Raw genomic sequence first — 16817 nt, 5'->3', positions numbered from 1 at the left:
AGACAATGATTTCTGAAATAAATTCTCCGAAATGCATTTACAGTGCCCAGGTATAAAACAGTTCTCCTTCTATGACAATTGTTTTCTTGGTTTGCAGATATTTCTACTATAGATGCTGTGCATATGTGTGCGTGTGTGTCCGCGCATGTGTGTGCATGTGTGTGTGTTGCTATGCACCAAGATTAGTCTTGTGAAAATTTAAACCACATCTAACAGCAGACTTCAGATCAATCCAACTAGCCAAGAAAACTACAACAGTATAGTTCTCTGAGCAAATGCATTTCCTTGTTTTAAAAAGGTATCTTTTAAGGACTTTCCTAAAAAATTAAAAAGAAAGTCATACATGCATGAAATTTGAAGTAAGTACCTAAGTAGAATGAATTCAAAAGATTTTATATATGGCTAAGCCAGAAAATTTCAGTAATAGAGTGTTTTTATGTTCATATAGTTCTCTGTTCTGTTGATTTTCCACTTGAAATGAACTCAGAAAACATTATAGTAAAAAATTTAGTATAAAACACCAACCTCTGACCCATCACATACAATTTTATTAAGTATGTAACTTTGTATCAGAGAAGTTAATATGGTCAATACAGGTTACATAACCTGGAAAAGCCTGAACTATTTTAAATAACAAAATTTGATATAATTGTAAATTAAATTTATGTTAATCTTATTGATTATATTATGAATGAAACTGATTAATTTAAACAAGATATCGTATCTTCCTTAGAAATTTCTTTTTAATTAAAATTCTAAAGTTATCTCATTTACCAAAGAGAATACCATAATACTTATTTAAATTCATGAAACTAATATTTTATTTCCTAATAAAATACTATAGGCCCAGGGATTTAGCTCAGTGGTGCCACCTCCTAACTCACAAGTGCAAGGTCCTGAGTTCAACCCCTAGTACAAAAAAACAAACAAACAAAAAATAAAATTATCAGACCCCCTAATAAAATACTATAAAAGTAAAACACCACGGAAAATATAATTTAAAAATCAAATATGTTTATTTCACTAGGCCATCAAATATCCCTGGTGATTATTTATAAATATCAACTATCAATTTGAGTCCCACCTTTCCTTTTTGAAAAGTAGCCTAAATTTGTGAATCTCTGCATGTTTCCAAAAAAGGTAAATTTTAAGATTTAATTAGATCATGGATATATGATAGAGAGCATGTAGTACAATGGAAGAAATGAGAAACTAAAAGAAAAACTGTTATAAATTTTATCCTAGCAAGCAATTGAAAAATGAGGAAACAGGACAGTACATGTAAATGAAAACTCTGAAAATGAAGTAGAAAATGTTAATGATGGAGAACTTAAAATTATCTATATATCTGCCAGAAATTTAAATTAAAAATATTAAACATATTAACTTTCCATTTATACTTTTAAATAAAATTAGAAGAAACAATGAATGAAAATCCTATTTTCTAATGAAAGGAGAAATGTAATTTGTAAAACAGAAAATTTGAGTATGTCGTCTAAGAACAAGAGAATATCTTAAAATTCAGGACAAAAGTAGACCAGCATTCTAGCTCTTTGGAAACATTTTTTTGATATATCAAAAATAAAACTTTAACACTTTGAATGACCATTGATTTTAAGAGTTACAATGAATTTAACCAAAATATATTAATTGATATTGCACGTCAGAGATAAAGTTTTCTCACTAAGAAAAAGGAATTTGTCATGTTATTTCCCTATTAAGATTGTATTTGAAATAATCTTTATAAAAATGGAAAACATTCTTCAGTACAAAGTACAGAAAACCAATAATCACAACACAACATGAATTACAACAGAATTTTCCAAATACAAGGTCACATTATAAACATTACAAAAGCATTAGAGTTACTTAAAAACTAACTTTGAAATAAATTGAAAAAATGATAATTCCACCAAAGTGAAAATTGGAAACATAAAATAGATCAGTGAAACTAAATGACTTGATCTCTAGCAGTCTTTGCAAAATTGTGTTCTGGGATAGGAAGTGAGCTTGCACTGCACACTGGAAAATCACAATGAATGAAGAATATAGGTAAAATTTGTTTATGTTTGGAAGAAGGCAAGGCAAAAATGGGAGGTAAATGTATCACTCTGTGTATGTATGCAAAACTGTATGAATGTGTGTATGTGTAACTTTGTGTGAGTTTATGTGTGTGTGTATGTGGTTGCAGGGGATGAGGTAGTGATGCATTCCTTAAATACTTATATTTATTTAACACCAAAAACAAATTTGAAAATTTGTCCTTGTTTTTATTTCTGTTGTTTTTCAAGCAACAGATATGCATAGAACATAAATTTCTCAGCTGAGGAAGCACTTTGAACTCTATTTGAAGTTTTTCATGCACGTGAAAAAAATGGTCAGATTACTTTGAAATGTCTGACAGTGCCTTGTCCTACTCAGAGTAAAAAGACAAAAAAAGAGAAGAAAGATCTACCCTGAGACACATTATACTTCTCTCTCATGGAAAAATATGAAAACAAACAATAGGAAATATGAAAATTTTACCTCAAAAATAGATATTAGAGAATGAAATAAGGTAGAAAGGCATGATAGGAACATCTCTGGAAATTTGGGGTTGGTGGATACATAAAATCTCTTGCTGACAAAATAAATTTTGATCAGTGAAGGCAAGATGTTTAGGAGTTAGCCCTATGAATTTTCAGAGGAAGTTGGCCACTTTCAATTGTGAAATGCTTTCTTCTCCAACACTTCATGAAAACATTTATTTATCTGTTTGTGCTTGTTTAATTTTTTGATTTTTTCTCACTGCCCCTGACCATTCCTTCTCAATATACTTGTATTTCTTCTCCCTTCCCCCACTAAATATTGGTCTCAGTATGCAGAAAAAGGAATTTAGGTTTTAACTGCAATACTCTTAATTGAATTGTTCTCATTGTAAAAATTTAAATGAAGTAAAATTTCTTAAAATTTTCTTAATTATATACCACTTTTTCAATGAACATACTATATTTCAGAAAAACCTAAAATACTATTTTATGACTTTCTTTTCTTTTTCTTTATTCTTAGTTTTTCAAAGGGAAGACTGCAAAGAGACCACTTAAATATTTAGGATAGTAATTATTAAGAGGAAAATATAATTTTGTTTATTTGTTTGGATCTTTTTAAGGGTATAGTGGCCATATCTATTAGAATTTGTCTTCCCTCTGGTTAAAAATGTTATTAGAGAAGTTATGGTAAATAGTATGGATATTCCCCAAAAACTAAAAATAGAACTACCATATGATCAATCAATTCCACTACTGAGTATACGCTAAAAGGAGAAGAAGTCTATATATCAAAAAGATGCATCACCTCTATGCTTATTGCAGCATTATTTACAATAGTCAAAATATGGGATCAACTTAGAGGCCTTTCAAAGGATAACTGAAGGAAGACAATTTGGTGTATTTACACAGTGTAGCACCATCTGGCTATGACAAAGAAATGTTTTCCCTTGCAGCAACATAGATGGAACTGGAGAATGTTACGTGGAATGAAATAAACCAGAAACAGAAAGACAAGTAGCGCATGTCCTTATTAAATTATTGAAGAAATAAATCAATCTTGAGGAACTATGGGAGAAATAATGACTACTAGAGATGGAGAAGAGTAGGAGGAGACAAGACATAAATGAAGCTGGCTTTCTATGTAGTAAGAAGAGTGTTAGAGGGGCAGGAGCAGAATCCAGGGAGTAAGAAGATTAGGAAGAAGTGATCAGGTATGCTTGAATATGATAATCACAGTGAAGTGAAATTAATACTGGTTGGTAATTACAACAGTGATTTATAACTTAACTCATAGGAAAATAAAGAATTTGTGTTCTATTGCCACCAAATATACTTAGCCTAAATTATTTTACTACATACATATTTTAGAATTGCTTTCTCTTCACCACTAGAGATTATTCAGTATGTTCTGGCTTTGGCTCTGCCACTCTGTCAGAGATTTCAGGCAGATCACAATCTTTGTAGGAGTCAGGTTCCTTGCCAATAAAATTTGGATCATAATCTCAAAGGCCTCTGGGAACACTGAACAAAATTGTAAGCTCCGCTGTTTTTATATTTACTGACAGAAAACAAGTTATACTGCAAAGCTCTTCTGCATCAACACTGGGATATTTGTATTTGTGCGAACAATAGTTAATGTTCTCCCCAAACTGATAATTGTACAAAATCTTGCGACTAACTGGTCCCAACCTTCTGTGAGTGATATTTTTTTTAAATTTTGTCATCAAGAGAATGTGAAATGTAAGCACTTACAAGTTGTACCATGTTTTCCCTAAAATCAGATGGAGAACAAGTTTCCAGGTACTTCAATGAGTTCAGCTTTAAATATTTGAGTTGGAAAATGAATTTTTAAAAATTCTTTTATTTTGATAATTAAGATGATATGTTATAATTAAAATAAAAGGAATAAGTCAAGTTAAATTCACTATTTAGTATGTCTTTTCTTTAGGTTATTCATACCATCACTGCCACTGATAAAGATGATTTTGCCAATGGACCAAGGTTTAACTTCTTTCTTGATGAACGCCTTCCAATGAACCCAAACTTCACCCTTAAGGACAATGAAGGTGAACATGAATATATATATATATATTTTTTTCGATTTATGTGTTTTCTGCTATGACTTGACAATGAATAAGCTGGTTAGTTTAGCTTTTTTCTTATAACCTACAAACAGCTTGCAAATCAGCATTCAAGTCAGTTTGATGTTAATGTGTTATGATCTGTGAAGAGCTTGTATTTAAAATGGAGCCATATGCACAAATAATATTCATTGAATTTATTCACAAGCACTCCTTTAAATGAGAAATGTACATGTAATATGCTTTTGGCAAATTTCAAGAGAAATCTTAGCTGACAAACATGTTTATAAGAGCTGCTGCAAATGGTAGAAGGTAAAAAAATATTTAAATAAGGAAAAAATGAAAAATATATCCTAGAGACAGTTATGAACGGAAATGCAATGTTTGAAATCATCTTGTATTAGCAAAGCTATCAAGATATGCTGTACAAATTATATTTCCTGTTGTTATAGTGAACATTTCCCAAAGTATTGTAGAAACTTATGCACAATTACAGAGTAATATGGGAGTTTTTAAAACTCTTTTGGTTTAACTATATATATATTTCAGAGGGGAAATAACAACCCCAAAACTTAGTAACAATGGAATGTTCAACATTATTTAGATGCTATGTTTGACAGGCCCCTCAAGGTTTAGAAGTCATTTTTTTATCCTAAAGGAAAGTAGAAAACAAATATATGCAATTTTCTAATTAGCATCAGCTTTCTCCTCCAAACTTTCAGCTTATTTATCTGAATATGTTATTATGTGAGATTTAACACTTGCTTCTGATTATTATGTGGGAAACTAAGGCACATATATTTTGGCATAGTCATTTAATTATGATTCTATACAAATACTAAAAAGTACTTTTCCCATTTTCCCTAGGTACCCTTAAATGACCACAACAAGGATACTAAAGGTGTATGCAGGCAGACTTGGTCATTATGAACATTCAAAACTTAGTTGTCACTCCCATTTTAAGTAGCACTACTGTCTGCTCTGCTTAGTAGAATGTGTAGTCATACATGTGCTTATAAATGACAAATTCCATTCAAATGACTTCCACATTTACTTACCTTTGAACATTCCATCTTAAAATACAAATATGGAGTCTCTCAAAAGATGTATATATTAGGAAAATAAAAATGTGTATATTTGTATAAGTTTATTGAGACATCATGAGATTAGGACAAGTTACCTTTGTCCTCTACAATTACAAGAGATGCTCATAGTGTTGACCATTACCTTCCAGACATGTACTGGATGGCGAGCTGATGGTGTGAACACATTTTTTGGTGTACATTGTATATTAAGTATAAATCTATATATGAAACATTAAACAAAAATTAGCTTGGCAAGGTGGTGCACACCTGTAATCATAGCACTCTGATGGTAGAAGCGTGAAGATCACAAGTCCAAGGACCACCAGGTTTACTGAGCTCCATGCCAGCTGAGCTACATGGTGAGGAGCTTTCTCAAACAAAGGAACTCAAACAAAAAATCAGTTCCCCTTTTTTCTACATTTCAAACAGTATTCTGATTTGGAGTAGCATTTAACCTTCTTAGTAGGATGAAATTATGTGAAGTTATATTTCACTTGTATTGCCTTTTATTCTAACAAAGTTTTTACTTTACATTTAAAATTTTTTAATTTGATGACATTGCAGTGAAAATTTAAATTCATACTTAAATTTGTATTAAGTTTAAGCTATTTAAACTGCATAGTTATGACTCTGAAAATACTTTAAGAAAACAGGGTATAATTGTATTGCTGTTGAAAGCCACATTACTATCAAAGTCCTTTCCATAACATTATTGAATATAGAATTTATGAACTCAGTTAATAATTTTATTAAATATAACTTAATTCAATGATATGATCAAATATCACTGTTGGAATTTACATTTAAACTGTTCCCCTCAAAATACATAGGCACTTTAAAAGGATATATGTGTACATTTTCAGCATTTAAATTTTTCAAACAATGAAGTTTTAAATCAGCTGAAGCTTTTCAAATGTGAGAAGCCAATGGAGAGTTATACAGTGTTAAACATGTTTAAGTATGTTTCTAGCCATATTTTGCAAATTTTTAGAGCTGAAGAAATTATGAATAACAAACCTATCTCGAGTAGAAAAAACAGCAAATCTTAAAAAGTGGATGTAGCGCACAGCTGAAAATGTGTTTGAGCATAAATCATGGTTGTGCTGTAAAAGACGCTTTAACTTCCTGAGCCTCAATTTTTACATCCATTAATCATAATTAGAAATTCCAACTGGATAGCCTTTGAAGAATGACTGATATATGAAAGTATTAGACTCAGATGGGCTGTGGCCCACAGACAAGGCAACTATGGATAATAATTATGAGGTGAAATTAAAAATCCAGGACTACTGGACTCAGGATGCTTGGATATTGTATTTTATGAGTTAGTATGTATTTACATGCCCCCAAAACATGCAGAAAGAAATTTAGAAGAAAAAATTAAAACCATTATTTTTCTGAGGCCACTGTTTGCATAGAAGTGCATATTCATGGACACAGAGGGCAGAGGATACAGCCTCTAAGATGAAACACATCATAAGAAAGCCATGACCTCAATGGACTATTCCAAAGTGCTCTATGGCAAAGAATGAGCATAGAGATTTCTCAAAAAACAAGTGGAAAATAAAGCACACTGTTGTGTATGATAAGTCTAAAGATAAAAAATTTAAAGGTTTGTGAATGAATGAATTTCATAAAATAAGTTCACTCAGTAATAAAAATATATAAATGAAGAGAAAAATTCTCTAACATAAATATTTTATGTTCTTAATATTAAAAAAAACTTTTAACATCTTTTCAAAAAGTTCAAGGTGTTCATTATATAAACTGAGACAACAATAAAAATAAACAAAATTGTATGAAAGCAATTGAAAAAAATTTTACCAAAATATGACTGTAATATTTCTATATGTAGAAAAACATCCAGAACTGTATAAATTAATTCTAGAAATTAATATCTAGAAATTAATTGGATATTGATGTATATGCAGACATTATATATTTCATTGTATATGCATGTATATATAAATCATATGTTATTATAAAACTATAATTTTATATATGTAGAAACTATAATGAAGTATATATTGATAAAATTGAAATATATGGTTGAAAATGGAACACATAAAATTCAGATTATGGTTAGACATGAGAAGAAGAAACAAGAATTGAGAATAAGTGGATAATAAAATTTGTACGTATAATGTCTTATATTTTCAAAAGACATCTCAAGAAATGTGACTGATAACAGGTATAAAGTTTAATTAGCAATATTTTAATTTCCATGTGATTAGAATAGTTAAAATAAGTTTAGTAGGTGGCCTAGCACAAAATAGAAATTCACTCATTCATTCAACTAGTGTGAATTTAAGCACTGCTTATGTCAGTTTCTTTGATTAGTGATGATCTCTTCATGAGTGTAATCAAGGTCTATTTCTTGCTCTCAAAGACATCTCCTGTGACAGAACAATCACTTGTTAAAATGGTACAAAAGCCATGAGGGTTGCTTACACCTGTCATCCCAGCTACTCTAGAGGCTAAGGTAGGAGGGGGTGCAAGTTCAAGGCTGGCTTGGGCAATGTAGAGAGAGCTTGCCTCAAAATTAAAATAAAAAGTATAAAGAACTGAGGGTGCATATCAGTGATAAAGTGCTTGTCTACCATGTGTGCGGCTCTGGGTCCAAATGCAGCACTGCAAAAAAAGAGAACAAAATATGGTACAAATATAATTTTGGTATGCAATTCAGGCAAATAAGATACGTTTCTATCCTCGGAATATAGAATTAGTAAACAGTTAAAACTGTTTCTTAGAGAGACAGATTGAGGCAGATGAAGGAAAGATGTGTGGAGTTTAACAGGACAATGGCTAAAAGTTTTTGGTAGACAGTTGAGCAAATCTAAAGACTGTACGTTGAGGAAGAATATGAAAGTGAGATCGATCACAGAACCAAATTCATGATAGAAACATAGCTATAAAAAAGGAAATATCAATTAAAAATTGGAGGGAGACACAAGCTGTCATCACTTTCCCAGTTTCTTAGACAATTTCCTTGGTGCAGGGAATCGAACTCAGGACTTTGTGCTTGCGAGGCAGGAACAGTGTCACCATGCTAAATCCCTGGCCCTAAATTTCCTTTTCAAATTTTTAATCATACACAGGTAAAAGGGAAAAAAATAAGAGCCAAGATACATCATGTACAGGTACAAGCACCCAAAGATAAATGTAAAAGTATTGTATACCTAAAACGTGCCAATAAAAGAATTTAAGTAAAATAAATAAATAAATAAAATTTTAAAAAATTTAACCATAGATGCAATGGACTATAAGGAAACTAACTATTGAAATAATAAAATTTCTGAGGGTTTCTTAGTTACTATATAGATGTTGGATTATGAATCGGCAAGAGTATCAAAATTGTGGTGTAATACTTAAAGATTCTAGAGGAGTTTCTCTTCTTTGAACAATGATACCAGAACTTCTTCACATCTTTAAATCCACCCAGTGGAGATGCTTGTGTGTAAAGACAGGCTCCGTGGAACTGCTGCCTGCCTTTCTATCTTATGCGCAGAGACGTTAACGTCCTTTCCGTTCTAGGCAATCTCTTCAAAAATGTTTGGATAGCAAACCAGTTTGGGAAAATATAGCATTCGGTGTAGGAATAATGGGCGTATTTATTTCCTGAGGAGTTTAATGAGCATGATGCCTCTATTTGGAATACATTTTGAGCATGTGCTTGGACATTGCTGATGAAGCACCCAAGATTTCCAAACTTGAATTTCCTTAGCTGTGCTCTTCCACATCACTGTTTCACCGTGAAGTCTTAGGACACTAGTATGAATGAGAGTTTATACTGCTTCCTGTGAATCAGTTAAAAAAATCCTTTGTTTTTGAATCAGGAGCATTGTCTACTTTGAGCATTCATCCATTATACAGACTAATGTCCTAGGATGTAATGATGATCAAATCTCAAACACAACCTTTTACTTCCCTGATACATCACTGAACTAATTCCTACTAGGAGCTATTGTGAACCACCAACCTAATTCTTATGCATTAATAATTATGCATTAATGATTATGCATTAATGAGCGTGTACTAAACTCATATCTGAGAAAGGATACTTTATCAGTTTAGATGCCTAGAATCAACAAGGTAGCTAATTTCTTTACACCAACAGATTGAATCTGCCCTCATCTGTAGCCTAATGAGATTCTGCTATCTAAAAGTTAGACCTAAGTGGCTAGGTAACCAAGTTTAAAACCATAGTCTATCCATGCATTTTCAGATCTCACCCCTCCTCATCAGAACTCCCCTGCCATATATCTTATACCCCCCTCAATTTGGAATTTGCTAATTAATGTGAACATTGCAAAATGAATGTCTTATCAAATGTTGCATCTTGTTTATTACAAAGTTTCCTTATTTTGGATCTAGTTTTATTGCCTACTCTGACATGTAAGTAGAAAAAGCAACATGAATGGAGCTAATGATCTGTGTAAGGAAGCAGCAATCTTACCAAAGCATATACATTCATTCAAAAGAAAGGAAAAGCAGTGAGCAGTCTGTGCACGCAATGCTTGGGCTGACAGCCACAGTTCTCCTTTGATAGACTAACCACAGGTGCAATTCTTTATTTTCTTCCATTTTGTTTAACACATTAATCTTACAATGTTACAAGCATTGTCAGGTTACATGGATTCCTTGAAGAGATGCCCATGTCTTTGGTGGCAGTGAGAGGAGACAGGACTTGGACATATGGCTTTGTCTCTTGATGTGTCCAGCCATATACAGGGGAATGTCAGTCATAGCCTCAAAAAGGAGAAGCCTTAATTTTTTTTTGAACTATTTTGACAGAATGCCTGAGAGTAGGTAATCATAAAGAACAAGAATTTATTTCTCAAGGTTCTGGAGGCAGACAAATCACGATCATTTGCTGTCTGGTTAGAGCCTAGTCTCTGCTTCCAAGATGGAGATTTAAGCTCTGCATCCTCTGGAGGGGCTAAATGCTAACCCTCACTGGGCAGGAGAGCAGAGAAGAGAAAAACCCACTGTCAAAGTCCTATTTATTGTCTGTAATCCATTCATGAGGGATGGACTCATTCCCTCTTAACACGCTGCCCCCAGCACTATTGATTGGTGATTGAGTTTCCAACCCCTGCATTTTTGAGTGGACAGATACATTAGATCCATGGTGCTAGGAGAAGATAAAATCATAAGATACTTCCGTAGAAATGCTGTATTTATCATTGCCTCTGATAAGCATTTAGAAGGGGCATTATCGCTTTAATCCAACCAGACTCTGAACTGAAAGTCAGTTTTGATCTGCAGTTTTGTTTACCTGAGCTCATTTCTGATCTGTTCCTGTTGTTCCTAGTACAGGACATTCCAGGGCTTATTCTGAGAGCCTGCTTGCATATGTGCCCTGGTTCTTCGCATGAATCATTGTCTGATCATCAAGATAGGAAGGAAAAGGTCCTCTTTGACTGCCAGGCATTTTCACCTTAGTGATTGGGTTCTATGGTAAACATCCAGCTTAGCTTCCTAGTTAATGTAACAGTGTAAAAAAAAATGCCTTTAGGTAAAATCAACCACATCTTTAAGTTTGAGGCCTCTCACTTTCCAGTTTGATTACAGGCCAAGGTAACTTCCCAAATCTCTCCTAGTTTGTTTGTCTCCATTTTATAATCCCAGCATCTTGTTAGCCCCTAATATAAGCAAATACCTATAGAATAATGGTTTCCTGAAATCAACTACTCACCTACCACATTTTCCTTCTTTAGAATTGTAACTCCTTTACCTTGCTTCAGCAATTCCCTAATGCTACTTAATAGATATTTTTAAAAATAATTTTTAGCCTTTTATCTTTCTTACTACTGGAGTATGGACAGTTCAAAAGTTCTCAATTTACCTTTCAACTAAGGTTTACCTTCCTTGGTGTTATAAAGTCAGGGTAATTTGGGAGAAATATCATTAAACACTTGATACATAAACTGGATTTGGAAGAAGGAATTGTTCAATGATAATCCAATTGTCATCAAGGTGATGGGTGTTTGGATATCCCTTGTTCTTTCAAATTCAATTAAAATTGGTTTAAAAACCCATCCCAATACTGGAGCAACACCAGATGGTCTCCAAAATTTCTGAGAATAAAAGGGGCGGGTATTGACACTGTGTGCCAAGTCACCATTGCAACCAAAACACCACTGCTTTTCTGGCCACTTTTGCTTCTATCACTTCACAGGCCTGCTCCAATTCTCCACTCCTCTAAAGTACTGAGTGCCTGGAGTGTGAACTGTAACTGCAGGTTCAGGTGAATAAACTGCAGAAAAATCTCATCTCAGCTGAGGAGCTATCTAGAAGGGCTGTCAGGTGACAGGAATGATAGTGTGAAATCCAATATCCAACTCATTTGTCTAAAATATCATCACTGGAATAATATGTGCAGCTAAATAAAACTGACCAATGAATGCATCTTGGAGGTTCCCTCTGAAGTAGAGCATCTCTGAGATTTGCATGAAGCTATTAGGGCACTGGTTAACATCTGTCATTATGATTTTCCATATCAGAGGAAGCCCTGAGAATCAGCACTCCAGCAGCCTCTCCAACTGAAGATCACAGGACATGAGAAAGGTCAAGTAGGCAGTTAGTGTGTATGTGTGTATCTTTCCTATTAAAGAGAAAAACATCCTCAGACCACTGAATAAGAAGTCTTATACCAACAAAATATTGCAAATTTTAAAACTCCAGTAAAATGATAAAACTCAATTGGACATTGCTGAAAATTGAATGAGTGATCAGAAAAAATTTTAAAAATACAGTAGAATGTTTCAGAGTTCTATATGAGAGACAAGTTGCTTCTCTTTGAAACTAATAGGTGAAACCAGGCCTTGCCTTTACTGTGCCTTAGAGTTGTTCTTTGAAAATGAAATAGGTGAAAAATTACTAGCATTTTATTTAGGCAAACAGATAAAATTATAAAGAATTTAAAACGGCATATAAAATACTAGAAGTCATACAGAACATGTTGAAGATAATTTTAAAATAAGTGATAGAACAAAAGTGAAGTAACTGAAGACATCTCTGAATGAAGGGTAATTTTGCTTAAGATTCAAAGAATACACATATTTCTCAGAAAAATCTTCTAACTTGGCAGGTAATTAAATAATTTTACTAATTTTTCCTGATAATGGATTTAAATTGTATAGATTTTGAAAGGAGTCAAAATACTGTTATGTCAAATGATAACCAAAAAGTCAGTGGAGGTTTTAGTGATATTTGAAAAAAAAAAAAAAAAATACATAAGTGAAACATCTTCCTTTCTATCACTAACTTGTCAATTAAAGAAGGATATTTTAAAATAGTAAATGCCTCAGAAAATATAGCAATTATGCATCAAATATAATAAAATTCTCTTACTAAAATATATGTAACTATGTGCAGACAAATGAAAAGAATATAAAATAAATATTATCAGAGGCAAAGACAAAGTGTCAATGTATGATTCAATACATGATTGAACATCCAGCAGAAGCAATGAATTGAGTGCATTGATCAATCACCGATAAGAAATAATAATAAAATAAATTATTCTACTTCATAGAAGGATCTGTGCAATGCACTTTGCCCTCAATAACTACATGTTCATTCATCGGATCTAATTAAAAATGATGAAACACTTCAGACTCCTGCTGGAGCACACTCACAACCCTGTCCCCACCTAGTGCCAGTTTACACTGGCTGTTAGCCGGTAGTGCCCCAGATCACATATTTGAGCATTGTAATTTGGCACCCTCTTCTCTGATCTTCTTGTCCAAGAAAATTTAAAAAATCTGTCCTCTAAGGGAAATTCTGTAGGCAGCTCTTACTATGGATTTGCTCTTGCTACTTAACCTTGGAAGTGATAGGCACACTCTGCAGAGTATCAGCAGAGATCAAACTGTCCAGAGGAACGGAACTAAAGCACACCGGTCTTGCTTTCAAAGGACTTTCTGTCTATTGGGAAAATAGGGCTGGACATGAACGTAACTTGCAGTTGTAAGTAGTAAATATGAATAATTTTTAAAAATCACTAAAAATTAATTTATAGTTTAAAAAGATGAGACATGATTTGACTTTAAAGGTTGGAATGCAGTTCAGCCGCCATTAGTGTTAATCAAAGATTAATTTTCAAGTAGGCGAGGGATTAAGAAAGCACAGAAGAGGTGCAGAGAATACAGCTCAGCCTTAAAGGCCTTGCCTAATGGGCCAAAGACCCTGGATTCCCTCCTGAACACTGTGTGGCGGGGAGCGGCAGGGCATACACGTTAGAAATGTATCATCAGTTGTGGGGATTAGAAAATTTTACCCATAATATTGAGCAAATTCAATCAGACCTGCAAGTTAAAATATCACATGGTTTCTTTTATATGAGAAACCCAAAATATAAAGAGAAAAATGAAAGCTAGATAATAGGAAACAAGGAGATAGATCTTTGCAAGAAGGAAAAGGATCGAGAGCTGAAGAGAGGAGGATGGGAGGAGAGAGGAAGGGAGTGAAAGAATTAAGATGTGTTCTCTACATGTATGTGCCAGTTCTTCACCAGTAATGTAATCACGATTCATCACAGACACGGACCAATAAAAATCCAAACCAAGAAACCTAGCCAGAGAAATGTGGCGAAGCAAAGCCACAGTTTTTGTTTTTTTTTTTAAATCAACTAATGAGAACACACTCACAAGTCCTGTGCTACCTTCTTTGCTACACCATAAATAAGATATTCTTTAATTCATACTTTAGTTGTTTTGGTGGCAAATTGTGGTGGATAGGAAAAAATTTATGCTAAGGAAAAAAATCCTTAATTTTACCTGGAAATGTATTACATCCAACTTATTAAAACTAATGAATTTGATTTGGAGAATAACTAAGTAGAGAATTTGTTTTTACAATATGTTCTGTGAAATAGACATATAAATGGAGAGCAAAATAAAAAATAATAGGGAGTAGGGAGATCTTTCTTAAATGTAAAGGGATCAAGAGACAGAGACAGAGGATGGAAAGAGAATGATAAAATGAATTAGAATGTGTTACGTACATGTACCAGCTCCAAATAAGGAATGTAAACATTATATACTGCAAACATATACTAATGAAGATATACATTGAGATTATTTTTGTTTAATATTGACCTTATTTTTATCATAAATCAATATATTGGTAGTAATAAAATTGTATGCAACATTAAAAATCAAAGCTTAGAAGATAACTTTTGTTACAGCAAGAAAAGTATGAAATGTTTATTGATTAAAATGCAGTTTTTTATTTTATCACTTTCCATTTAAGTTGTAAAATTTTACTTTTAGCAACAAAAAGTGCCAAGTATAATTTCCATTTAATTCAACATCTATGGCAAAGGCACCATACCTCTAATGTAACAAAATTTGTGAATTTAGGCTTGAACCAATGTTCCAGTCCTCAATTCCTTTGTCCATGTGATTTGTATTATATGTGTGACATAATCCCCTACTTTAACATAATCATTAGTTCATCATGGTCAGACTCTTCTCTTTCATGATTTTCAAGCTGACTTTTGAGGGACTAGAATCTATTTAATGTGGGGAGATTTGTGAGACTAATTCCTAGGCTTAATTCTACCTGTAAGGTACGTGTATAAATCCTACAGATTTTAGTAGAAAAAGAGAGATCACCATTAATTGCAAGTACATTGCTATGTCTCTATGTTCTCAGGATTGCAAATCACTTGCAATTTGTTGTCTAAATTTAAAAACCCTTATGATTTCTTGACAATTTGCTGTCAAAAATACCAACTACTTTTGCAGTCCTTAGATTCATTAATTTGATTTATATTTTCCACTCGTATAGACACTAACATTCTTCAAAAATGAATGTATTCACACAGCACATCTTTTTAAACTATAAAAAATGCACAAAATTATCATTTTGGTCCTATTTACTGACAGTCCTATTTCCTGTCCTTGTTAGCTTTCCGTTACCATGGCACTATTAGAAGCAACTTATGGTGGAAAAGACTGTGTAACTCAGACCTGCAAAGGTTTCAGTATGTGTTCACTGGGACCCCATCCTTTTGACCTACGGTCAAGCCGAACAATGCCCCAGGGTGGACATGGTGAAACACAGCTGCTTAGGGTAGCAGGTAACCAAAGAAAGATGAAAGAAAGGGACCAGTCCCAACAGCTACTACTACTTTGAGGACCTCTCTTCCTCTAATCACTACTCCTGCAAGGTTTCCATTACCTCCCAATAACACCACAGGCTGAAAACAAAGACTACAGCATGTAGGCTTGGGGAGATATTTTGACCCAAACTAGAACTGTCCATTTTACCTCTCTGAAGGACTTTGAATGTTTAGTTTCTCCCTTCCCTTTATTATTTTTTAAATTATTTCTTCATAATATTCATTTCTGACTCTAAAAATTAATATCACATTGTTGCTTAAGTTTCTGTATAATTTTAGCAAAATACTTAAAAGGCAATATAGGACAGTTCTGGTTGGGGTGAGAGAGGGCTCTTTGGGATTGTTTGTAAGGACATGTAACTTTAAGGATACATTGCACAAAGGTCACGAAAGACATTTTCAAAGTTGACTATGTCACTCTGTTAAAAGATATCTTCAGAGTCCTTTCAAGTTTCATAGTACATCTGTGGTGAAATTCAGGTATTCAATTTGATACATATTTGAAATCATGAGGACTTTTTACAGTGATTATTTTGTATTTCCTTTGCATCCTCAGATTTGCAGCAGTCAATATCCCCATAGTTTATTTTCGTCCTTCAAACAAGAACTCACAGCTGGTGTTGTAATGTGCTTAATTTCTCTACAGTGTCTAGCCATTTAGAATTCTGTTTTTATCCACAGGGTTTCAAGAGAATGGTTAGTGATTTCTCCCATTCCTGAACTGAATCTTCCCTGAGTTCCAAATCAAAGCTCAAACATCCTCTAATGGATGTGGCAGGGCCTGTGTCCCTGCTGAGTCGCTTATCCCTGTCAGTGGCGGTGGTTTTTTTCTGCCTGGGCTCCCTTTTGCCTTCCAGGCAAATCTCACAGTCTTCTTTCACTAACAGTCATCCAGCCACACCTGACAGGACTCCACTGCCCTTTGTCTGAAAGTGGACCACAAAAGCTGCCCTGGAAAACAGTTAAAGAGCCTGTAACCATCTTGGTCCTT

At 33.5% G+C, this 16817-nt stretch overlaps 1 protein-coding gene across 14 annotated transcripts in view; it reads left to right on the top strand.

Annotated features, from left to right (window-relative positions):
- Cdh18 (cadherin 18) overlaps positions 1–16817 on the top strand; it is a 924665-nt gene that overhangs the window by 893633 nt on the left and 14215 nt on the right. For all 14 annotated transcript variants that reach the window (XM_087189262.1, XM_087189255.1, XM_087189253.1 and 11 more), the window contains one exon: positions 4477–4594. In XM_087189262.1, the coding sequence (XP_087045388.1) occupies positions 4477–4594 (118 nt within the window). The remainder of the gene's footprint in view (positions 1–4476; positions 4595–16817) is intronic.

This window comes from Heterocephalus glaber, unplaced genomic scaffold (assembly GCF_053883595.1).
Source record: "Heterocephalus glaber isolate CG9 unplaced genomic scaffold, H.glaber_assembly_v1.0 deba00001538, whole genome shotgun sequence".
NCBI classification, from domain to species: Eukaryota; Metazoa; Chordata; class Mammalia; order Rodentia; family Bathyergidae; genus Heterocephalus; species Heterocephalus glaber.
The sequence above is the reverse complement of the archived record's forward strand: the minus strand, read 5'-3'. Positions and strand labels throughout refer to the sequence as shown.